This window comes from Castanea sativa, chromosome 12, assembly GCF_040712315.1.
Source record: "Castanea sativa cultivar Marrone di Chiusa Pesio chromosome 12, ASM4071231v1".
Taxonomy (NCBI): domain Eukaryota; kingdom Viridiplantae; phylum Streptophyta; class Magnoliopsida; order Fagales; family Fagaceae; genus Castanea; species Castanea sativa.
In genome coordinates this window covers 45,326,814-45,353,239 of record NC_134024.1, presented here as the reverse complement: position 1 = coordinate 45,353,239, position 26,426 = coordinate 45,326,814, and the positions used below count along the sequence as shown (strand labels likewise).

Sequence of the window (26,426 nt, the reverse complement as noted above, 5' to 3'; positions counted from 1 at the left end):
AGAAGGGCTTTCCTGTTAATAGAAAAAGGATCCTTGACACAGCTTATGATGTTCCACGTCGATGAATGACGCATTAACACGTGTCATATCTCCCTTTTTTCTTTTTCTTTTTTTTGGAGGAATCGGTAATCGGTATGAATATGATATTGATACCAGCAGTAGATAAGTAAATTTTTGGGGACAAACAAAGGAAAATGAGATTCCAACCCATGATATTTACCGTGTTACAATTTACAAATGATTACATTTCAATCATAAGTTCATAACGTACGAGAGCCAAAGAATCCATATCCCTTTAGAAAACACCAAACCAAAAAAAAAAAAAAAAAACTAACAATATATACATTTTTTTTATATATATTGAAACATGCACTGCACTGTCTCTCGGTTACGTCTTTCATCTCAATCTTAAGTTACTAACTTCATGGCAGTTCAAGCTAAAACCCCTTCTCTTCATTTCTCTCATACTTTTCACTCTCCTTCCCCAATGCTTGCATCTCTATCTCTTCTCTTTGGACCACTCAGGTCAATGTCAATGGCTTCAAAGCCTCAAAGAATTAGAAAGTCTCTTGAACTCACTTGCAAGTCCAACCCCAATGATAGCCAGCAAGTATGATTGGGTTTTCATTGTTCTTTAACTACTTTTGTTTTTTCTTTTTCTTTTTTTCATATTGACACAAAAACTGAAAAACCCATCTTCATTGATCTGGTTGGTTCCTTGATTATGTTTCAGGATTATCTGATTGATGCTCCTGAGTCTGTTGGAGATGGCTTTTCCTTCAGTGGAGGTGCTATTCTGTTCTCTTTCGAATACCCATTTTTTACTATTGCTATGTGGCTTAAATTCATCAAATTTTAGCCCGTTAGTGAATTTAGTCTATGAAATTTAAAATGATTGCTTTTAGTCACTTAAATGATGTGGCATAACCAAAAACTGACATATCATCGCTCCATAGATACAAAAATTGACCGCTTTAAGTTTTTTAGGAATCACTTTTTTACTTCAGAAAGTAAAATTACTCATTGGCTAAACTTTAGAGACCAATGGTGTATTTTGGCATTGTTTTGATGTGTGCGTGTGGATTAATTGAAAAATGTGGATGAGTGTATTTAACAGGAAAGTATTCAGATGAGCCAAGCCAATCAGATGAATGGTTTAAGAAAGGGAAGATGGTGAGTACTCTCCTTGTTCCTTAATATGGTTTTGGACATTCAAATTGCTTTCCTTAATTTATACATTTTATAAGAACTAGATGGATATAGAGATTTTAACATTTTTCATAGCTCTGGAGCATTAACAGTTGCTTTTGTGTGATTGAGTGAGAAGTCTAAGGGGTATAAAGATCATAGCTGTTCCCAAGAGCAGTTGTGGTAGTGACATGTTTGATCAAATTTCTGAGTGGTTCAAGTGTGTGTGTGTGTGTGTGTGTGTGGGAGAGAGAGAGTAAACAAATATTGAGTATCATAGGATTTCAAGAGTTGCTCCCTAGGAAGGGCTTCTCCACATGTTAATTGAAGAAACATAATGATTTAAGTTCTACTTTTAGTAAGGAATTGCATTTGAGAGCAATTGAGGAAAGAAAAAGTATACAAATAATATGGGAGCTTCATACTCTTATGCCTAGTAGTAGAATTAAGAAAAACAACTTGTGATATAAGAATGGTATTGCCTCAAATTTTATGCATTCTGATGTTCAATGACATCTAAAAAGACCATCTTGGTCTGACAATAAACTGGTACGAAGAAAAAGTTTTCATTTTTTAGTAAAATGATTTATTTGGAATGATTAGCTAATGTCTAATTGTATGACATCAGTACTTGGATTTTTCACCCTTTTGTACTTTACCAATCATAAGCAGCAAATTCCATAATTGGTTGGTCTCTTATTTATATTATTCTCATACTGTTTCCTCGGATTTGGTCTATAAAAAGTATGTTATTAATATTATCTTCTTGCTGACACTTAATTACGTTATTAATTTTGTTATGTAGGCCGTGTAAAATAATGATGCAAGCTATATTCTCCACAATTTAAAATGTCTCATTGGGATTCCATCTCCATCATATTTTGGTATGTGAGAAATTTAATGTTGATCATATACTTTTCCTAGGTGAGAGCTCATGGTGTTGCTGGTCCTAGAGAGAAGGCAAAGGATCCCATTTTTGGACTTACAATGCGTGTTAGTTCTCAGACCTCAGCTGATGTTTTTAGGTAAATTCTGAGGTATCTTTGAGAAAACTTTCCTTATTTGGACTGATATGCAACATACCAATATGTTTCAACCGTGATTTTTAAGTGGTTTTAGGTCTCTAAGATATGCAGAAATTCAAATTAAATTTACAGGGTTAACCGATTTTGAAATATGCTCTGTATATTTGATTTTGTGCAATAGATGGTTTTGCGTTGAAACTTGAAAGTGGAAGTGCTGATAAGCATCCAGTCATATTAATTCATGGTTTTCTTTCACAGGTGAATCTTTTGTTTGTGTAATTTTTTTACAAGTAATTTCATCTTGTCAGTTAGATATTCTAGGAACTCCATTATCATTGTGGCAGACGAAATGTTGTGATTTTAATATGATTTTGATTATAACAACAGTCATGTACTGTGACTAACTATTTTCTTTTGGATACACCAATTTTTTTATTTTATTTTTTTATTTCAGGTATTATATAGTACTACTGAAACTAGTATGCCAAGCAATGACTGATTGATAATATCAGGTTTTTTTTTTTTTATGGTTTCTAAAAGATATATTTTCAGTTTGTGATTTATGTCTATAAATACTACTTGTTTTTTCAGGGTCATATATATCAGTTTTCTGCCTACAACATCCTTTTTCACATATATTGAAATGATAGTTACATAATTTTGTAAACTTTGGCATATAATACACACCATATGATAAATTAATTGTCATGTTGAGTTTGATAGCTTAAGTAGATTCAGCCTCTTATGATGTTCAATTGAGTGTTTCATTTCATACAAAGTGGGAAATCATTTCATTTATAGAACTTGATCTTTGTACAAAATTTTATCTGTGATGTTTTTGACAGATTCAAAGCTATGATTATTATATAAGATAGATGTTTTAATTATTCCTTTAATGGTTGCACTATTTATCAAAATTGTCAGATCCTGAAGTTCAGAAAATTGAGTATTTGTTATACAGCATAAAGGATGAACATGGAATTAAAACTTCTTGGTCCACTATTCATTACTAACTGCTAGTAATTTGTGGAAGGTCCATGTCTAGGGTGTGTTTAGAAATGCTATAATTTATTTTTCTGCAATAAATAACTTCTTAGTCTATGTTAGGCTATATATATTTTTAAGATATTGGTTGGCATAAGAATAATGATGTTTGAACAAGTTTAGAGGAGTACTGAAATGTCCATGGCTGGTGTATCACTTCAAAATCAATTAAATATAGAAGGAGTGTGTGAGTGAGTGTGCATGCATGTCTTTGTATCATCTTGAAATATCTAGTTCAAGAGCCCATCTTGCTAAGATGCATTTTTCTTGTCAGATCAATGGATATAGGTATGTATTCACTTTGTTTTGCTTCTCTAGCATGTGTTCTTTAAGGTTGTTGAGTATATTTGATTTCAAATAATTTCTTATTCCTTCCATTTACATATTGCAGCTGATGAGTAAATCTATTATTGTTGCAGTAAATGTCATTGTTCTAAAACTACTAACTTACTGGCCTGACATTAGTTTGTACATTGGCAGGCATACTCTTATCGTAAAGTTCTTCCTGTACTCTCTAAGGACTATCATGCCATCACTTTTGATTGGCTAGGTGAGATCATAGATTTAGTCTATTGTGAATTATAATATAAACTGTTAATTTCACATAATTTATCAGTTTTCTGTTCTCTGTGTAATCACAGTGGAGAGAGTGTGGATCATCTATTACTTATTTTTCCAATTGTTCGGATGTATGGCCTTTTGTATCTGTGGCGTTTGGGATGAGATGGGTGATGCTGAGACCTGTGTAAGAAATGATTCGGCGTTAGAGGAGGAAACTAAACTTGTTGCAGAATAGGGTTTGGAATGTGATTCTATCATGTCTCACATGGAAATTTTGGAAGGGAAAAATAGGAGAACATTTGAGTGACATGAGCTTTCTATTGAAAGATTAAAAGCTGCATTTATTAGCACCTTATCTTCTTGGCTAATTCTAGATGAGTCTCAATTTGTATGATTTGTTGGATACATTGTATTTTAAGTTTTTTTTTTTTTTCCCTTTAGGAGCAGGTGAGTATATCACCTGTATGCACAGCATAGAATAAAAAAGTCCCTCTGAACTCATTTAAGAATATGATTTTTATAATATTTAGACTGCTTGGAAATAGAAAAAGTATCCATTCTGAAAATATTGATCCTATATGCTGGTTTGTGAAATAAGAATATATTTGTTATCACTAGTATCTGTAATGTTTGTGGTTGATAATTCCTAATTTCTTCTCCTCCCCCCCCCCCCCCCCCCCGCCCACCCGCCCCCAAAAAAAAGTTTTGAAGCATATAAAAATTATGTAAGGTTTCTCATTTTCAGACTTGTTGTAGGAAACAAAATATTCACCAAGATTTTAATTTCTGCTTGACAATCTTGCTATAGTTGTCAGATTACACGATACATCTTGTCAGGAAAATAAAGTTCATTATATGCTAATTAGACTGTTTTCCTGTCCTTTTTTCATTTGTTCCAAAAGGTTTTGGATTCTCAGATAAGCCTCAACCTGGATATGGATTTGACTACACATTGGGTGGTAATTGCTTTATCTGCCCAAACAATGGAGGCTATTATATACTTCTCTTATATCCTACACTCCTTTAATATCAAAGTATATCAGAGTGTTTTGCATGGTAAGTTTCGTTGTGACTGCAGAGTATGTGTCATCCTTGGAGTCTCTAATAAATGAGCTTGCCATCAGTAGGGTTTCACTTGTTGTCCAGGTGCGTTTGCCTTTCCTGATTGTAGAATAATGGATGTACCAATCAGTATTGCCTTTCTCTTCTTTTCTTTTTTTCCAGTAACATCAGACTGAAGACTATTTTTGATGTTTGATGCACTTCCCAGGGCTATTTTTCCCCAGTTGTTAAATATGCTCTCAGTCATCAAGAGAAACTTAATAACTTAATTCTACTCAATCCTCCAGTATGGATTTCGCGAACCTTACCATTTTGCTTGGACTTTCTTTCCAGCAATACTCATAGAGTCATTCTGATTATAAACAATGCTGGTATATATGTAAACAGTCAAATAGCAGAAATCTCCCTAATGGTTTTGTGGTATAGCTCTGGCTTCCCTGTAATTCCTGAAATATTGCTGATCTTCTGAGATTTTTCTGAAATTCCATTAATCAGTATTGTTTTCTATATCGACTTAGCCTTCCTTTTCCTTTCAAGTTAGTCTCAATTTTGGAACATGGGAGATTCTGCAATCTGTACTGTTTGAATGTAGCTATCTAACATTCAAGAACAGAACTATGGCAGTGATGCATACTGCTTTCTTGGTAATATAGTATTATAACAACTAATGAACATGTTCTTTCCTCTGGAAATTACAGCTGACAGTCAAACATGCTAATCTTCCATCAACCCTGTCCATATTCAGCAACTTTTTGCTAGGAGAAATATTCGCTCAGGTAGGATGGTTCTAAGCTTAGGAAAAATGAAAAGGAGAGAAGACCGGGGAGGGTATTTTGTGAGTGCACTGATACATTTCTTCCTCCTATGTACATCTAGGATTCCTTAAGGGCTAGTGATAAAGCCTTGACCAGTTGTGGTCCTTAAAAAATGAAGGAGGATGATGCAATGGTTTATAGAAGACCTTATCTCACATCTGGTTCGTCAGGTTTTGCCTTAAATGCAATTAGCAGGGCAATGAAGAAACAGCTAAAGGTGAATTTTTTCACATTTTCATTTCATTTTACATCTTTAGAAAAATTTAATTCTCTTGTTGTAAACCTTAAAATTTTTGTTTGCTTTAACAGATTAAGATTGTCAAGAAAACAAGGTAAAAGTGAACCCATTTCTCAATACCATCTAAAATTGCCAAAGAGCTTTTAGGCATGGATAAAATTTCCTGTGCTAATGAGCTCTAGCTCAAATGTCATCTCCTCTCCTTATAAGAACGGTGTGGGTAAGTTATGGGTTCAAGGCCTACTAGGTTTGTGTATAATTACCAATAATAGAATTACCTACTTCTAGGGGTGGGGGAGAATTGCTGCCATAACATGGCAGACTCTTCAAGTTCTTCAAATTCTCATGAGATAATCAATAGTGGATGACACAAAAGCTGTTACGCCAGGGAACCAGCAAATACGAGCCAGCAAAGGGATACCTTCGCATCATTAGTCTCTTTTCAATATAGCCTATTTACCGGAGGACTAGTAAGGCGTAGTTAAAAGGATAGAATGTCATCCACCAAGAAGAACTGATGGAATTGTTGATGCTTGTGGGCTAATGTTTCTTCAGTAAGTTAGTCTTCAAACTGCCATAGCTGGTTGTTACCTCACTATCTCGCTCACCCAGTCTTCCTTGAGCAGGAGACTCTTTGCCTGGAGCATATCCATATCCAAGCTAACGGTTTCAAAGCCATTTGGCTAACCTTCACTAGCAAACTATTCTGACTTTACACCCTATGAATATACGATCCGAGACGAGGGCTAATCGAGGGCACTTCACTGCTTTCTTCGGTGCTAAGACTACCTCTGACTCTCGTGGGTAAACTCCTACTTGATTAGTCAGAACTTCTCTGTCTCAACTCGTGGACCTATCTATCCTGTTCTTTTTAAGAGATAGGGGCTACATTTGCTATTCCCGCAGATTGCTCGTCTTTCTTTACGGAAATGAATGGTTTTTACTTTGTTTCAGCCCTTCCTTCATCTTCACCTTCCAGTACTAATCTCCCCTTCTGGGGAAGACCCTTCATCTTACCAGGGAGCCGGCCGTGCTCTTGCCCGAGTGGTGACTTCTTTCGCGAGTGAAAAGCTCCTTTCTTCCTTGCTTTCAAAGTGAGGGGTTTCGGCATTCAAAGTCAAACGATTCTTTAGATTCTCGATTCGCCCTCAGTCCTCACTGGTTTTGTAAAAGTAAGTAGTCGTTGGTCCTTCTGACTAGCCTTCCTCGGTAAGTTGCATCTTTGTCCAACCAGTATTGTTTCATCGCATTTCTACTATTTATAAAGTAAAGCGTTCCCAAATCGGCCTTGAAAGGAGAAAATAGTAAAATAACCCTCAATTCCCAACTATATAGTTAGCAGGCCCGGTTCCGAAACTATATCATGAACTAACATCTCAATTTTCAGAGGCTCGATTTTAGGCCAAAAAATCGAGTCTTTAGGACTCGGTTTTTGAGTTAAACCGAGTCTGCTGTGGTGTTTTTGCCAGGTGGCCTCCACCTGGAAATCGAGTCTATAAGACTCGATTTTTAAACCGAGTATTAGAGACTCGATTCTTGCCACGTAAACGCCACTTAGATCTCGAGTATTAAAGACTCGGTTTCCTGAAATGGAAACCGAGTCTCATAAACTCGATTTTTAGGGTAGGCTCTTTCCCCAGCGTTGGGTCCCATCTGTCACTTCCATGTAGGTCTGGTCTGAAACTGGTCTTGAGTCTTCAGTAGTCTGGTCTGAAATCTGGCTGGTGTTGAATGAAATAGGTCTGAAACTGGTCTTGAGTCTTCAGTAGTCTGGTCTGAAATCTGACTGGTGTTGAATGAAATAGTTAGTCCAACCGTCACGTGAATTTTCAGAAAAAGAAGGCACTTCACGTGAATTTTCAGAAAAAGGCGGGAGGCGTGTATTTCTTAGATCTCGAGTATTAAAGACTCGGTTTCCTGAAATGGAAACCGAGTCTCATAAACTCGATTTTCAGGATGGGGTCTTTCCGCAGCGTTGGGTTTCTTAGATCTCGAGTATTAAAGACTCGGTTTCCTGAAATGGAAACCGAGTCTCATAAACTCGATTTTCTGGGTGGGCTCTTTCCCCAGTGTTGGGTCCCATCTGTCACTTCCATGTAGGTCTGGTCTGAAACTGGTCTTGAGTCTTCAGTAGTCTGGTCTGACTGGTGTTGAATGAAATAGTTAGTCCAACCTTCACGTGAATTTTCAGAAAAAGAAGGCACGTGAATTTTCAGAAAAAGAAGGCATGCGTGTATTTCTTCAGAAAATAGGTCTCCTAGGTCTCTCAAGAATCTTTAAAAAAAAACTGTATAGGAAAAGCAAATATTGCTCCTCTCTCACACATTCAGTAAAACCATCTCATCATATGCATTCAGCAAACATTGCTCCTCTCTCAATTCTCACACAAACATTGCTCCTCTCTTCACTCTCATACATTCCTAGTAGCATATTTGCACATCCTCATGTCAGGTAACGTTCTCCTCACTCTTACCTATATATATATATATATATATATATATATATATATATATATATATATATATATATATATATTTACATATTTACATACATATATATATTTATATTTATATATATATATATATTTATATTTATATACATATATATATATATATTTTAGAAAGTGAGGAGAAAGATATATATATATATATATTATTCATGACCTAGGAAGTCTTTTTGGTAGCTTTCGGTGAATTTATCTGCTTCCTTTTCTCCATAATTTGTATTAAATTTGAGTTTGTATATCACATATGGTATATTTAACTGTATATTAATGCCTTGATTTTGAAATTAGATGATATGTCTAATTTTGATTGCTCATGATCAAATTGCACTCATTCATTTGCACATCGTCATGACTTTTGTTGTTTGGTTTGATATTTTTATTTTTATTTTTGTTAGAACTGAGTCGAAATTTTGTAATGGGGGTGAGTTTTGTCTTTAATTTTTTTATTTGTTTGAGTACGAAATGATAACGATTGAGTGTGTCTGTATGTGACGTGGGGTGAGTATATGCAATTGTGGGGTGAGAAGTTGTAATTTTTGTACTTTGAGTAGATATTCAAGGTTTTCTAATTGATGTTAAATAAAAGAGATAAAATATGTCACTAACATATTATACTTTACTCTCTAATAGGTTCACAATCTCTGAAGAATATTGATATAAATGTATACTATGGTGGACCCCTTGACAATCCTGGAGAGATTGACAGATTCCCATTTAGAGGGCCGGGTATTGAATGCTACTGCATGATGATACGTCGTAAGTTGAAGACGTTGGATGATTTGAAGAGCAAAATAATGCACTCATTGAGTTTGAACCCTGCTTGGTATGACATCAAGATTATTTATCGTTACCCACAAGAAGTCCTTCATGAACGGATAAATTACGGGTATATGGCGATCAAAGAAGACAAACATGTAAAGATGATGTTTAATAGGATCCAAAAAATGCCCCAAGTAAATGCTGCTGAGTTGTACGTAAGTTTGGAGCCGCTTGTTGACATAAATACTGAGGTGGTGCAAGAAACAACTACGGCTTTACAATTTACAGCCCTAGATGATGGATGTACTACAATGGGAGGGTATACAATGGGAGGTTATACGCTCCCATCTCAAGATCATGTTGCCAATACTGGTGAACCCCTCCATCCTCAAGAGACACATTTAAAGGAGGAAGACGAAGACGAAGATCATGCCGTGAATGATGGTGAAAATATTGATGACGTGGATGAATACGAAGAGAGGATTGAGCGAGGCGACTTTGAGAACGATATGGATGACCATGAAGTTGTTCCCAATTTTGAAGAGGAAAATATGGAGTACCATGATGAAGGTGATGCAGATGATAATATTGGCATCCAGCATGATACAAATACGACTACTGCCTACAGACCTCCTGCCGACTCATTTTACGCAAATACTTGGGAAAATATGGTTGATCCTTCACGTCTTCAGATACCATATGTTTCTACTTGGGAAGATGTGATGCATTTTCATAAAGGGTTGACTTTTGCAAATAAAGAGGCGGTGAAGCGTGCATTAATAATATACGCAGCAAATGATAATAGAAATTTTATAATCCGGAGGTCGACCAAAACTAAATTGTGTGCTGCATGCGTTGACGACAACTGCAAGTGGTACGTTGGGGCATTCATGAAGGTTAAACTTAATGGTCTATGGATGGTCACGTCTTATGTGGGTCCACACACTTGTATACCCTTTGGCCTGCGAAGAGACGGTAAAATGATGGATTCTAATTTTGTTGCATCAGAAATTGTGGGAAAATTGCAACAAAATCACACTGCTCGTATACAAGATCTCTGGGACATCATGCATACTAAGTATAAACATGAGCTTTCTTACTATAAAGTATGGGACGCAAAACAAAAGGCAATTGCTAAGATATTTGGGGATTGGGAGGAGTCTTACCAAAGGTTGCGAAAGTTGTTGTTGGCATACTTGGATCAGGATTCGGGTACCCAGTACAACTATCACACCATACCTAGGCCATACGAGAATTCTGCGTTACTACGTTATGTATATTGGGCATTTGCTCCATGCATTGCTGCATTCCAATATTGTAGGCCAGTGATCAGTATTGATGGGACTCATTTGTATGGTAAATACAAAGGGGTTTTGATGATTGCAATGGCAACCAATGCCAACCAAAAGGTTTTGCCTCTTGCCTTTGCTGTTGTGGACAAGGAGTCAGAGGCTAGTTGGGGGTGGTTTTTAGAGTGTCTCAGGGGTTCGATTGAGCATGTTACACCTGCCAATGGCATTTGCATTATTTCTGACCGACATAAAGGTATCAAAAACGCCATTCGACAGTGGCCTAAAGGGAGGGACGGAACAGAACAGGTATATCACCGATATTGCCTTCGACATGTTGCTAGCAACTTCAACAGACGCTTTGATGACCCGATTCTAAAGGCATTGGCCTTGAAAGCTGGATATGCGACCCAAGAAGCTAAATTTGAATCCATAATGCAAATCATTAAGGAGGCCGAGATTAATTTACTGAGGGGTGTAGACCCTACTAGTCGCCATGTTGCACGTTGTATGCCATATACATATTTAACCAGTGAGGATCTGGACAAATGGACTCAGTCACATGATGGTGGAAGACGTTACGGGGCAATGACAACCAATATCTCTGAGTGCTTTAATGGGGTACTGAAAGGTGCCCGCGGTTTGCCCATTGCGGCAATGGTTGAATTTACTTGGTCCAAACTTGTTGCATATTTCCACGATCGACATAAAAAAATTGCGGAAGATCTCTCTCGAGGTAAGGTGTGGAGTGATTATGCAATGGAGATCTATAACAAAAATGCGCAGAAAACCGGCAGTCACACTGTGAGGAATTTTAATCATGAAACTGGTGTATATCAAGTGCTTACCCCGTACAACGACCATAGAGGTGGAGGGGGAAACCACAGTCATGAAGTACACGTATTTGATAGAATATGTGGTTGCAGAAAGTGGCAAAGCTTGAAGATCCCTTGTTCACACGCAATTAAAGTTCTCCAAAGTCTACACCTCGATGCGACCAGCTATATTGACCCATGTTATAGTTTGAACAACGCCATTCACACATATTCACATAATTTTGTGGTGCCAAAGTCAGAGTCATTTTGGAGGGATGTTCGCGGAACACGGTGGGTGCCTGACCCACAGCTGTTGCGGGCCAAAGGTCGTCCTGTGGCCTCAAGAATAAGGAATGAAATGGATGGGGTACGACGAGAACGGGGAAGCCGGAGGGAAGATTCGAACTTGAGGGAGATTCAACCGAGGCAGCGATGTGGAGTGTGTCATCAAGAGGGGCATAACCGTAGAAGCTGTCCCAATTCTCGTGGGGCTTCGACAAGTGGTAGTGCTACAAACTAGGCAAGTGCTCTCACTGTTTTTATATAATATGCTATGAATTTCATTTGGTTTTTGTTCTTCGCATTTGGAAACTAACGATTGTATTTTCATGTTTGTCAGGCGAGCGAAGACCCGATTGAAGTTTTGGCAATGTACGTGGGACTTGTCGTTATCTTCTGTATATGCATGTGCTGAATGTTGTGGTTATGTACAAGTGTTTTTTTTTCTTTGTTGAATGTTGTTGCCGAATGTAGACTATGTTAATTTTAGTTAGTTGTTATTTTCTATATTTTTTTTATTGTTGAATGTTGTTGTAATTGAACTATTTGCTATCCAATGTGCTCGTCACATTAGTTGCGTTGTGCAGCTTTTCCCTAGCCAGCAATGAATAGTAACTGTTTGAATCCGGTTGTTTGTTTTTGATGTACTACTCCCTTTGATTGGTTGTATCTAGTTGTTTACTGCTGTAGGGGAAGGGAAAAAACTAAATCTTGTTTACCGCTGCGAAGCCGCAACCGAAAAAAATCCCAGTGGAAATCGAGTCTTTGGAACTCGATTTCCTTTGGGTAGATTCAAACGCAGCGTTTCCACGGGATGATATTTTAGAAAATCTAAAAACTGGGTAACTAATGTAAATCGAGGCTTTTAAACTCGATTTTTAAAGGCGCCATTTCCGCGGAATATTATTATTTTTAAAAGAACCACTAAACTAAAAATAATGACATTCAGTATTACTTTAGAAAATCGAGTTTTACTCACGGAATATTGAGTTTAGACCATAATTTTCACCAAGCACTTATAATTCTTGCAAACACTAATACAAGTACATCTTTTCATAACATACCAACAACGAACAATAGGATCATTTGCCCTCACGATCAACAACGAGATCGGTACGCACAAAACGTGTAGACATCAACAACAACGTTGAATGTTCGTAGGTAGAAATTTTTGGAAGTCATCATTGCTTGAATCCGAGAAGTCCGAAATGTCACTTTCATCATCTAACGCAAGTAATTTCATTAATAGACTTCATGGCTCGCTCTTGCGCCTTCCCCTTTAGATGCTTCCTAGCTTTTTGGACTGCATGAAAACGGTCTAACCGCCTTTGCATTTGATTGTTCTCTTGTTCAAGGCGAGCAAGTATGTTGGCAGGCTCATCTCTAGGTAACTCGGCTGAGCGTGCCTTAGGAACTCGTAACCCGTGCCATCGACAATACACCTCCAACTCACACCTCTTCTCGTATAGGGTTGACCATGGTGGTTCTGCTATGGTGAACTCCATTGCGGTGGTATCTGTACTTAGTTTTGTAGGTTTGCCGACCATGATGTGGCCAACGCTTCCAAGACTCTTGTACGTGTATATTGGCATATTAACGAAATCCCTCTTCTTTCCAACCCATTTCCCTCCATAGTGGTCTGTGTATGTTTGTAGTTGTTGATCTGCTGGAACTTGTGATAATTCATTTGTTGAAGTAGATTGAAACTTGTTTCTACGTGTACGAGATGATGTTGAGGCGTTGCGACTCATAGCTTACTCAACCTACAAAGTTAGTGGTGTAGGAATAAGAAAAGAATTGTGGTACATTTATAACCTCATTCCACCGTGTATTCAATAATAAAATTTAACATATTCGGGCTTGTCATGTCAATACAGCCGGAAAACCACGATACGAATTTTTTGTTCAAATGTTCCCAATGTCATAGTGAGATTCTCTTATTCGGCGTAGTTGCGAGTATCGCTATGACTATTCAGCTGAACAGTATTCATGTGAAGAGTATTTAGCATGCTTGTGTTTCATCTGACATGAACTTGACAAGACAATACCGAGTTGTGTTAAATGCATCGTAAACTTTTCAGGGGTCTTCTGCATCCTTGAAAACAGTGCATTGCAAAATGATGCAGATCTGTGTATTGACGTGAGTGTGAATGATATGACTAGATAGGGTTCAACAGTGCCGAGCTATTGAGCAGCACATGTAGCACTATGAATATCAGTGTAGCAATGGTGGAGAGCTGACCCCCAAACTCGAGAATTTGTTTTAATAAATTTAGATTTTGAATAAGGGCTCTCAACCTAAACATGTTGTCTCCAATTATATATGTAAGTACACAAAGATGGATCTTCCTGACCAAAATGGAACAAAGTGGACTGAATGGACCAAATTAGACCAAATCAGACCGAATGAGACCAAATTAGACCAAATCAGACCGAATGAGACCAAATTAGACCAAATCAGACCAAATCAGACCAAATCAGACCGAATGAGACCAAATCAGACCGAATGAGACCAAATTAGACCAAATCAGATCAAATTAGACCAAATCAGACCAAGTTCTATAATTCACAATATTGATAAATTAACTAAGTTATGTTAAATACCGCTGCTGTAGCTGCAACCAAAAAAAAAAAAAACAAAATCCCAGTAGAAATCGAGTCTTTGGAACTCGATTTCCTTTGGTAAATCGAGGCTTTTAAACTCGACTTTCAAAGGCACCATTTCCGCGGAATATTATTTTTAAAAGAACCTACACTGAAAATCGAGGCTTTGAAAAACGAGTTTCAATGTAAATCGAGGCTTTTAAACTCGATTTTTAATGTAAATCGAGGCTTTTAAACTCGATTTTAAAGGCGGCATTTCCTATATTTTTTTGAAAAAAAAACCACTAAACTAAAATCGAGGGTTTTAAACTCGATTCTAATAGGCAGAACATTTTCACTCTAAGTCGAGGCTTTTAAACTCGATTTTATATGTAAATCGAGACTCTGAAACTAGATTTATATTTTATCTTTTTCCATTTATGCCAAACCGAATTTGAAAAAACCTACTGTAGAAATTGGACACGTGATTTTCATTTATCTTTTTGATATATTTTTAAAAAGTCACGTAATAAAATCGAGCCTTTCAAAGCTCGATTATTTTTTACTATGAAAGAAAGGATATATTTAAAAATCGACAATTTGAAACTTGATTTTCACATTAAAGCAATCGAATTTCAAAGGCTCGATTTATACATTTGATAATTAATTTCAGATAAATAACAAAACTATGAAATTAATCTAAAATAGAGGGTGTTTAATTTCAAACTTCTGCACAATTACGTGTTTCAAAGACATAAATTAAATAGTTTAGTTTCTAAATTTGATAACTATTTCCAGATAAATAACAAAACTATGAAACACATCTAAACTACAGCTATGAAATTTCAAACTTCCGGAATTAAATAGTATTGCGAGAGATAGAAGATATAAATTTTTTCCTCTTATACATGGCTTATCAAGATCGAGAAGTGGAGTTTTTTATATAATAAAAATCATGCATTGGATTAGGTGGCCTACGTGAAGCTGATTGAATTGGATTGAAGTTGATGCAACTGAAGAAGTTACGACATAAAATCTAAATATCTGACCATTAACATAATAACCATTACTTTAGTTTCTAGACTTTACGGTTGCAAATAGAATACCTATACATACAATGTGGTCCACTCGGGGACTCTTGCAGCAATACAACAACAAGATCACGAGTTTATTTTATAGGTACACCAATACATTTTATGATAGCAAAAAACTGTCATATCTCTTTCAAGATGCCTCAAGACAGTTAACCGCAAAATCAGCTCCATATATTGAAAGTGGTTGAAGTCTCCAACGACTATGTGTCCATAAACTGACATCATAACCCACACCGCCAGATAAAATCAATCATTGGGTAGAAATGTTGCTGATTTCGTCATTTTATGGAGGTTCATATGGCGGCCGGTTTTGAAGTTCTGGTTCAGCAGCAGCGAGATTCTCTTTAGCTTAATGATTCTTTCTTGACAAGATTCTTCTTGCTCCTCAGGTCTTCCATTTCGTTATATTTTTCCCTCGTACTTGCACACCCTATAGAAAATGTAAATGAACTTCCAAACCTGAGAATAAATACAATCGTGTGACAAGAAACGTACAGGTACAAGGCACCACAGGAGATTCTTTCTTGACTAAATTTAGTAATTAACTCTTCAAAAGTTATGAGATAGAAAACTTACGTTAACATGCATTGTCCTTAATTTTGCCAGTGAAGGTAACATCAGGCAAACGCAAGCTTAATAAAAAAATATTGTGACATTAACTCCAATTTCCTGCAGATTAGAATTGAACACTGTAAATGTTCCAACATCTAACACCAGAGTCACAATAGACAAATATATTTCTCATAACAATCAAGCTAAACCTTTAGTTGTGTACCTGATAAGCATAAGCTACTATAGAGAACATAAGATGGGACTATAATGAAGGGGGTTCTCGATTTTCAAGTGTTCTTAGTAGTAATAATGGGAGCCATGAGTTGGAAACTGTTAGAGTAGGACATGGGCCAATCATGTAGGGTATTGCCTATTTGCGTGATCTACTTATAATTACAAAATATTTTCTGACAAAATGCAAGTGAAAGCAGCAAAATTATCTGTCCAACAAACGCAACCTACCAACACTGCTGACTGGATTGAACATGTAAATCATCATGAAACTAAGCAATCAAAGCAATCCCTATGGAACTGACCTTGCATTCTGAGTTTACGTGCAGACATGACATATCACTGACCTCTGACCACCAACCACATAAACAAGACGGAGTTCCAGTTGATGTAGATTCATCCTTGGGTAGAAATGTACCTGATTACAATTTTCATAATTGTCTTAACTCCAATAAGAAGGTGAAGACATAACCAACGTTCAGTGCAAGTCTAAGATGAAGAGAAACTCACATTAACACCGGCTGATTTTTAATTTTTTGTCATCTCCTCTCCAAACTTCTCATTTCCAATGGAGCCAATGTAACCAATTGCACCATTACATTTGGAGCATCCACTGGGAGAGACAACAAAAAACCACTAAATTGTACAGAGAATCCTCAGGAAAATCTATTGCAGTAGAAATTTAGCTTCAGTTGGAAATGAATAATTTACCTTGATTGAATGTGTCTATAGGGGGTGCAAGTACGAGGGAAAAATATAAAGAAATGGAAGACTTGAGGAAGCAAGAAGAATCTCGTTAGGAAAGAATCATTAAAGCTAAAGAGAATCTTGCTGCTGCTGAACCAGAACTTGAAAACCGGCCGCCATATGAACCTCCATAAAATGACGAAATCAGCAACATTTCTACCCAATGATTGATTTTATCTGGCGGTGTGGGTTATGATGTCAGTTTATGGACACATAGTCGTTGGAGACTTCAACCACTTTCAATATATGGAGCTGATTTTGCGGTTAACTGTCTTGAGGCATCTTGAAAGAGTGCAAAACCTGCAAGCTGCCTATTTTCAATGTTTATTAGGGATGGAGGGCCAATTCAGGCTTCAAATCTGTATGTGCTATTGTCCTACAGAAATGAAGAGTGCGTACATTTTTAAATCTAACATGAACCACTAAACAAGACAATTAATCATGTTCCATTGGTCATATTAGTTAGGTAAAATTGGGTAGAAAGGCAATCAGTTGAAAACGTACATTTTTTTTTATCTATCGTAACCTCTTGTTTAATTAACAGTTCAATGTATATTTCACAATCAGATGGTAATGTGAGGATACCAAAAGAACCACTAAAGCACTCAGTTTCTTGGTACTGTAACTCCCTCCAAAATCACAGCTGATTTTCTGACTTTTTACCTCGCATGCATTTACCCACAAACAAACCCCCCATATCTACTTATAATTCAAACATGTGAAAGGCATGTACATCCCAATAAAAATTTAAACTTTGCTAATTCAATCATGAAGCTAACTTCGACTACCCTATTGAGGATTTCTGCCAACCCCTACAATCCTAGACGTCATTGTAAATCAGGCCAGAGGAAATAACGATTTTTCTGAATATATACAAAAGAACTTCATAATAAACCATTGCCATGTTGTATTTAATCATAAGTTACCATCAAAATCCCTATAAAAAATAAATAAATAATTAAACATGAATAAAAGTTGTCCCACATGACTATCTCAACCAACATGTGTCCAACAAACTATAGCCAATGCCCAATTTTTTAGCAAAAAACCTAAATTACAATGTCCTTGTTGCATAGCTTTGTGCTTTGAAGGTTCTTCCTCGCTTGTGGGAGGATTAGAGTTAGGAGGATTTTGGATTTAGGGTCAATTAATAACTAGGGAAAGGATGAGAAAGGATTTCATTTAGGTTTGCAAAAGAGATGGGAAGATACTAAGATCAAATCTACCTACAAGTTGTGAACAGTGCACCTGAATAGTAATGTGGACAGTAATGCGGATGGTAACAGATGCGCGGTACTTTTGATGGCACTTGAATGGGAGTGGTACTTTTGATGAGCAGTCCTACTACCTGGTTATCCGTGGCATTACTGCTCATTCCTTTCCTATAAATGTTAGCAGGAGCTTGAATGGGAGAGGTACTTTTGACGTGCGGTCCCACTACCAGGTTATTTGTGGCATTACAGCTCATTCCTTTCCTTCGAAGAGTATTTAGAGTGTCAGAGTTCCTAGGAGGATGTCTTTCTTTTTGTGAGAAGAAAGAGGAAATTGAAAGTGAACAGAAGGTATTTCTCATTTTCAATTAAACTTGGTACTTATAAAAAAAAAAAAAAGTTAAAGAGAAAAGAAAGAGGGAATTGAAAGTGAGAATTGAACATTAAGGCCAAAGTGCCCTCAATACTCAATACACTCAATTTTTCCATTCAGCAACTCCATCTTTCTTTAAGTGCAATGACACTTCTATAGACTCTAGATCTTAGCTTTGCCCAATAATACTAGAATTCCTACTTTGACTAACAAACAAACTCCTGAACGAATTGGACCAAAGGCCACACATCAAAGTCCATAAACTGAGTAAGACTTACCTATAAATAAATTAAAACCCTATGCCAGCAACACTGACTGATAACTAACAATTATGTAGTTTTTTTTTTTTAACATAATTAGAAAAATACCCTTAACACAACAAAAAAAAAAAAAAAAAAAAAAAAAACCCACACCACCTTCCTAACTTCCCTGTCCCACTTCTCCTCACTGCACCACTGCCACCCCCTTCCACACCCCCCCCCCCCTTCCACAAAAAAAAAAAAAAAAAAAAACAGAAGCTCCTCCCACCACCACCTACTAACTTTTTGTTGGTTTTAACATAGAGATTTTGTGCAACCAAATAGTAGAAAAAAAAATTTAGGATCCCAAAAAAAAATATATATATATATATATAACAATTTATTTTCCTTGAAAATATTGTGTAAAAAACATTTTCACCAGGAAAATGCTTTACATAGTAACAAACAGAGCTACTAATGCAGTTGCTGTCGGTGGAGCCACTCAAGTTTATTATTAGTTCCAATGCGTAAAACTACTTTCACCAGGTCATCATTTTTTCATATATTTCAAGAAATTTTGTTATTGGTATCATTTTTAAAAAAATATATTTTAACAAATTAAAATTTGTAAATTCATTTCCCAACCATATTTGAGCATTGGGTAAATAACATAATCCATCTTAATCTGTCTCATACTGATGAGTGTATCTAATGCATTTGTGCATATAACAAAATCATCCAAGACAACATCCTTTTCTTCAACCTCCTGTACTAGGACAATCTACTCCTTCGGCTTGATTCATGACCATATAGCTGTCTAAAAATTATATCAAAATCCATACTTATGTATCTTATAATAATCTCTATTATAAATTATCTAGAAAAATGTATATCTAAGTAGGCCCATGGACATATATGAAGTAACATAAACAATATTTAGAGAAAAACAAGACACCATACAATTGATTACACTACCTCAAATGCTGCCACTTGACCACCATTACAAGCCAACTCCTGCTCTGTTTCTGAAACTAACATGAGTTTTCTCTCTTCAACCATCTTGCTCATTTCTGTGACCAATGTCACATGCTTTGAAACATTTCCATGCATTTTTCTGTACTCAGGGTACTTGTCAACAAATTTGGCCATGTCTTCTGCAGAAATTCAAAATGTTGGAATGATGGAATGTTATATCTCAACCCACCATGCTAATTTAGTAACATAATATCTCGTAAGTCTGAATTTATCAAGCCTCATACAAACCTATTGTCTGGATGCTCTGGTTACTCTTTGAAATCTGCTGAAATTCATCTACCAATCGTTTGATATTCATCCCAATATCTCCAAAATTCTCATACATGTTAGCTTTGAAAAAGGCATCTTGTTCTGATGACAACACAACCTCCTGTGAGTGTGAATTGAACCAAGATCAATTTCTTAGCAATGCAAACCATAAAAATAAATATGTGCACTATAACAGGAAATGCAGTGCAACCTGTTGATCCTTTGGAAGTTTGCCAATGTTTCTCAAATCCACCTTGTTGTCTTGAATACCTATCAATTCATGAACCATTGCCTATGGAACATGATGTGATAAATGAGTTCAAATAATTATAAAACCATCCATGTTACGTCAAAACAAAGAGGCATTTCTCATATAACTGGTAAAATCTGTACTGACAACCCCAAATACCTGATAGGTCCACTGGTTTAGCGAAGGGGTCACAGGATCATCCCTCCTATCAATTACCAGCAACAATGGGGAAACTTCCATTCGTCTGAAATCAAAAAGCCCACTTTCCTGCTGGTACATCAGCTTCTGATACATCCCAAAAAGTATAAAAGTCAGATTTCTATGAACCTAAAGTAGTAAAATTCGAAGGAGAAACTGCATCCAGTAAAATTAACAATGATATGAAATATCATGAATACACATATCATTTCTAGGGGAAAAAAATACATGTGTGTGTATGAAATTCTGAAAACAGATCTCCTGGTGTGTCTATAACATCCAGGATTCAATTCCCCCCTCCCCTCTTGTAACTATCAAATTATAAAAATAAATGAATAAATTACACATTAAAAAAAATTCTGAAAACAGAATGCTTAAAATTAATATGAAACTCAGTAACATCTACATGTGTGTGTATTAAATTCTGAGAACAGAATGCACAAAATTCATATGAAACTCAGTAATACATATATCATGAACAAATGATATTTACACTATAGCTTCCAGTGCTTCACTTACAGCTGTTTCCTGTGCAATCCTCTTAGCAATATCAGAATTCCTTTGATATCTAATAATAGGTCTTCTTTTTAAGGCCAAAAAAATGGATGCAATACCATCAACAACTCGGTCACAGAAGTGCTGCGAATTTGAAGGATCTACAACTGCTGGGAGCATATAAATGTGATTTGACGGCATATTCAAAGTGAAATGGTCAGATCAATTGCTACAAAGTCCACATAAAATTCCTGCAAGATAGAGATAATAATTATATCTAACTTTACAGTTGATATGTGGCATAACAACAAGGTCAAATAAGATAACATCTACCCATATTTCACTGCTCACCATCTTAGGCAGGGACTCAGCTGCAATTTGGGGATGACCAGCAGCAGCAGCAGCAGCAACCTCTGCCGTAGCTAGGAGAACAACCTTGGACTTATCAGGGAACTTTTCAGCAAACTGTCGTACAACTTCTTCAGCTCTCACAGCTTTGTTCTCTCTCACAAACACAGCAGCTTTTGCAGTACAGGCATCACACTATCAGCAAACATGTCAGACAGTGCAGCAACAAGTTCTCGAGCCTGTAAAGAATCCAGAGAGATAGAGTTGATCAAGAAAATCATCCCACCAGCAATGGCTCACTTTGTTAGGATTAAATTGAAATTCGAAAGGTTCAAAATAAAGAGTGCAAAACCTGATCCAGCCTATTTGCGTGGAGAAGCAAAAGAACTCGATTTGCATATACTGCTTCCCTTTGTTTTGGTGAAAGCTTCAGGTTAAGTCCATGAGCAATCTGGAAGTTGTGTGAATCTTTCTCTTTCAGCCTATCAAATTTCTGTAGGCCATCAGAAACATCTTTTGGACCTTTCAATGCAATGAGGTTGTTCACTGCCACTGCCAGTGATGACTCATCTGCCAGATCTCGATTAGTAATGTCTGTGTAAGCTTCAATGGCCTCTTGTGTGTGCCTAAGCCAAAGCCGAATTTATGCTGAGATTTACATTACTCATGGAACCCAAGTTAGAAAATCATCAATCTGATAACTAGACTCTGAATCAACACAAGGCAATTTTCTTCTTGTCTTTAATTTGAGAACACCAAAGTTAGAAAATTGTTCCACCTAAATACAGCATTTTTATAAATACAATTCCATTTCACACCCACAAGGACATTAAAAGAATTTTATGACATTCTACTCCTTCTTGGACTTTGAGAGAGCTTTCTTCCTCTGCCCAAGCATATACCCATACATGTGAGGACTGCCTGCAATATATAATGTCATTTCATCAGTTAAGAAGTCTGCAAACAAATGAAATTAGCCAACTAGATAATCAGTTATTAACTTCCAAAGAAGAATCTGAGTTCATGCCTGGGACATAGATTCCGAGTGCAAGAATTGCAGCATAGAAGACATCAAAAGAGAAGTTCCATTTGTTTGGCATTCCGACACCAATACATTTCAGATTCCTGCACGCACCTCAATTTGGTCAGTTCACACATTTTTAACAAATAGTTTCATTGAAATTGCAAGCTAATTGTTGAAATGGAAATGCCTTTCAAAGCATTGTAAGCAGAGAGCAAAAGATAATCATTCAAAAGTCACCAAACTTAGTTTTCCCAGCCCCACTCCAATCTTTTTTTCTCATGCTGACCATTCTTTGTGTGTCCTACTTGTAAAAATGAATGACAGAAATTATGAAATCAGCACATTTAAAACCAGGTGAATGCTTGTCAAGAGATTCTCAAACAATCCATAAACTTGTGCTCTATAACTCCAAATGGGACTTGGAATGCATATCTAACAGGCTAGGAGATTGCTTCTTCTCTCTTAATTTTATTTTTTTTTCTTGGAGGGATCTGCATTTGATCGAAGCTCTCACACTCTCATAAGTCATAAAATTCCTGAATATGGGGCCAAAAAGAGACCGTGAAATATGTAAAAAGTTCTACGGACACAATCAACCATTGTAGCATTTTCACCAATAAGAGATGCTTTTTTAACTTCACAAAATAGATGATGCAAGGAGCTAATTGAAATAACTGAAGTTGTTTCCCACACTCCAAAACCACTGTTACTGCACTTTGCAGCGTTTAATCAATACACAATTAAATAACACTTCACTAGGACAACTTCATTTTGATATATACATGAAGTAGTAATTTAAAGTTGTTGGAGATATCAGATAATTCAGTTTAATAGGTATATAGTTCTACCGAAACATATTAGCAAACGAAGTCTTGCTTTTCTGCATCATTAAAATTGTTACCTTGCTGAATGGCAGGGCAACATATATTAGACCGACTTCACTAGAGATACCAGTTGGATACAAGCACAAAAAGGTGCTATACCTGCATGTCATATATACAATTTTAATGAGATAAAGCAATCACTCCCTTTCCGTCCAATGGGAAGAAACGTACATAGTCTATACCTGAGCCACAAGAGCCATGAAGGTGCAAAACCAAGCGCCTCCTTCAGCCCAAAGAAAGAATACCGAATAATCTGCAGGAACCAAAGAAAAAAAGGTTTCTAATATCATTTCTAATACCATATGCTCCAATAAAGAAAAAAGAACACCAGGCTTACACTATACATTCAATATCAGACTGCAGCATCAACCAACAAAAGTTGAGATTTGATTCAACATAAAAACCCTGTGGGGCTAAAATTTTACAAAAGATTGGACTTTTCCTCATTCTAATAACTGGCAAGTGTCGATATAAGTCATGAAATGATGAACTTTAACCAGTAATGACCTCAAACGTGTCATAACATGAGAATTAGCTCCATAGGGCCATAGCCCTAACATCATGTAATCACTGTTTGCGCAAGCCACACAACATGAAATACCATGCATGCCAGTGGTTCCACATTTGCAGAAGACAATGGGAGCCTAACCTTGGTAGCCTTTCAAATGTAAAGCCGACATGTATGGTTTAATGCATTCATTATTCCCATTTATTTAGGACCATTGGATGTAAAGCATTTAGACCATCAGACCATAGTAGGTACTTCTATAAAATGGTGACCTCGTTTTTCCAAAGCAAAACGGAATTTGTGGAGAGGGTAGGAGAGTATGAAAAATGTGTTTTTGATTAGTAAAAAGAAAATAATAAGGTTCTGGCGCTGCCCAGACTCAAACCGGAGACCTTCAGTGTGTTCGACAAAAGAGTATGAAAAACGTGTATTTATCATGTTAACAAGAGAGTTCAACCCTTTCCATCTTCTCTCTAAGCTTTCTTTTTCATACTCAAGCTGACTTGGTCAAATCTAAAGCAGGGAAAACTGATTAAGGACACAGTTTTGGCATGGAAAACTTCAAGGCTGTAAAATAAGGAACATTTTGCAGCTACATAAACACAACATAAAAACTGGGAATTGATCAGACTCTCAATCAATTCATCAATTTCTTAATACTCTAAACCTTTTCGCTTTAAGAAGAACAAAAAAGATGATGACCCTTGAAGAATTGAGGAACCATTCTATCGCCCTCAACAAATCCAGGGTAAGATCAGAGCTGTGAGTGAAAATACATTGTGGTGCTGTATCTTAAATTGTTAGGATCTGGGACTTCAAGTTTATTATGAGGTGGTTCTCTTTGGAGAGGACGCTATAAGGACCTTGTCTTTCTGCTTGTATTGTGACTTTTCTGGTCTTGTACCAAAGGTCACCAGCAGGAAAGGTTCAGAATGTGAAAAAGGATATCAAGTCTAGGGTGAAAAGTTAACGCAGGAGCTATGAGGAATTCCTCAATTGTATCTTAGCATGATGGTAAAGAACAATTATCATGAAGCGGACACTATTAGTTCAAATCCTATCATTATCTATCCTAAAAAAGTATACTAAAAAATGCCTGCACTCGGCTAAAGCAGTTGCTCTGCCAAAATCAATCATACCCCTTATCAACAGTGACATCACTTCGTTGCCAATGGTCTTTGGACAAACACAGACACAAATGATCAGTGAAAGGCAAAATAATGGGTTCAATCCTACGTAAAGGCATAAGTTTTGCATATACCTACACGCACACACCAAAAATTGCTATGTTCTCGATGCCTACTTGAGCTGTTACCATATTACTTTGCACCATTCAGCACAAGCAACTACTCACATATTATTCCCATGGTACATTCCAAAACCCTACCAACAAACATTAACACACTTTTTAATATAAATGCAATAGGACTAAAAACCTATGCACAGATTCAATGCCAAATTCTTCATCCAATGACAAGAGAGTTCATACTCAAACATAAAACATAACATACCGAGCTTGCTTGCTTTCACAGTCAAGCTGACTTAGTTAAACCTAGAGCAGGGCAAAGCAATTAAGGATGCCTGGTTTGGGCATAAAATACTCCAAGGCTGTGAAATAAGGACCACTTTACAGATCCAAAAGCATAACACAACAAGGAATTGGTCATTCTCTCAATCAATTCATCTATTTCTATGTACTCTGAACCTTTGTGCTTTAAGAAGAAGAAAAAAGATGGTGACCCTTGAAGAATTGAGAGACAATTCTCTCGCCCTGAATAAGGTCAGAACTGTGACTGAAAACAAAGATGAGTTTGATACATTGCTGACTGAAAGGATCTTGAAGGAATTCAATTGAATTCAATGCAAAAAAAGCGCATGAGAAAAGACAGTTCTTGATGAAAGGTCTATTGCAAATTTGGACAGTGTGAAGGCTCTTTATGCTCGTAACAAGGGGTAAAATGAGAATAATAGCATGTCCAAACCCAAGACTTCTGGAAATAATGTCTTAAATTGATGAGCAACAGCAGTGTTTCTATAAAATCAACCACAATGACAGCACTCACTTTTGATAGTATTAGAAACCTTTGGACTGTGACTTGCTGGCCTATCTCAAACAGCTCAGTTATAATAGTACTAGCAACCGAATGCATGTAGTTGGTTAGGTTTGTCTATTAACGGTTACCTAACAACTTTCATTTTATACACTTGAATCTGATTCTCACAGCACAATTTTTTAACTTTCCATCTTTTTTCTTTTTTGATAAGTAATTTTTGGCCTAAATGGGAGACTTGGAGAGGAAAGAAAAGATTTGAACAAAAGATTAACCAATCTAATAGATAACCTTTCTGGTCCCAGCTGATGATTCAGATCCATTAGCTTGATCCTCAGGCTTAAGAGATGCATAAACCAGGTATGGGGCAATAAATGTGCATCTTTAGGGAACATTATTGATGAACAGAACAGAACAAAACAAAACAAAACAAAACCTACTAGACTATGAAAAATCTGTTTCAGCGGGGAATCCGAAACAACAACAACCACCACCCAAAAAAGTTAAGAAACTTAAACATGTGCAAACCAGAAGTGAGTTAATCTGAGACTATTTGACTTGGGAAAGTAATTAATAAAAAAAGTAGAACAAAACCTCCAAGATGGCGGCGGCTTGAGCAAGCTGAAGGGGTCTTTCAACGGCAGAGTAGACGTGTTGATGCCCTGACTCTCTCACTGTCTTCACAGCAAGGTACAATACTTGAAACCTGCACAATTTCCAAATTTAGATATAAAAGAGAAACAGATAGAAGGAAATGGGTGTGAGAGATCTGA

The 26,426-nt window shown here is 36.6% G+C and overlaps 2 protein-coding genes, 1 long non-coding RNA gene and 1 pseudogene across 4 annotated transcripts in view; 2 read left to right on the top strand and 2 right to left on the bottom strand.

Annotated features, from left to right (window-relative positions):
* Positions 1-364: 364 nt before the first annotated feature.
* Positions 365-5,651, top strand: LOC142619222 (uncharacterized; annotated as a pseudogene).
* A 111-nt stretch (positions 5,652-5,762) lies between these two features.
* Positions 5,763-26,426, top strand: part of LOC142619223 (uncharacterized) — a 34,345-nt gene continuing 13,681 nt past the window's right edge. For both annotated transcript variants that reach the window (XR_012841463.1, XM_075792292.1), the window contains exon 1: positions 5,763-5,912. Coding sequence is in view for 1 of the 2 variants with exons in the window: in XM_075792292.1 (XP_075648407.1) it covers positions 5,808-5,912 (105 nt within the window). In the remaining variant the exon portion in view is untranslated. The remainder of the gene's footprint in view (positions 5,913-26,426) is intronic.
* Positions 15,375-16,399, bottom strand: LOC142621061 (uncharacterized). The gene is made up of 3 exons (XR_012841692.1): positions 16,347-16,399; positions 15,835-15,927; positions 15,375-15,717 (listed from the first exon to the last, which is right to left on the bottom strand). It is a non-coding gene; the product is annotated as an uncharacterized LOC142621061 (long non-coding RNA).
* LOC142621060 (vacuolar protein sorting-associated protein 45 homolog) lies at positions 16,429-21,645 on the bottom strand. The gene is made up of 10 exons (XM_075794377.1): positions 21,539-21,645; positions 21,190-21,425; positions 20,863-21,089; positions 20,305-20,430; positions 20,107-20,187; positions 19,875-20,016; positions 19,587-19,765; positions 16,753-17,095; positions 16,552-16,654; positions 16,429-16,459 (listed from the first exon to the last, which is right to left on the bottom strand). Exons 3-8 carry the CDS (start codon positions 21,037-21,039, stop codon positions 17,018-17,020), a joined length of 783 nt encoding a protein of 260 aa, XP_075650492.1. The 5' UTR covers positions 21,040-21,089; positions 21,190-21,425; positions 21,539-21,645; the 3' UTR covers positions 16,429-16,459; positions 16,552-16,654; positions 16,753-17,017.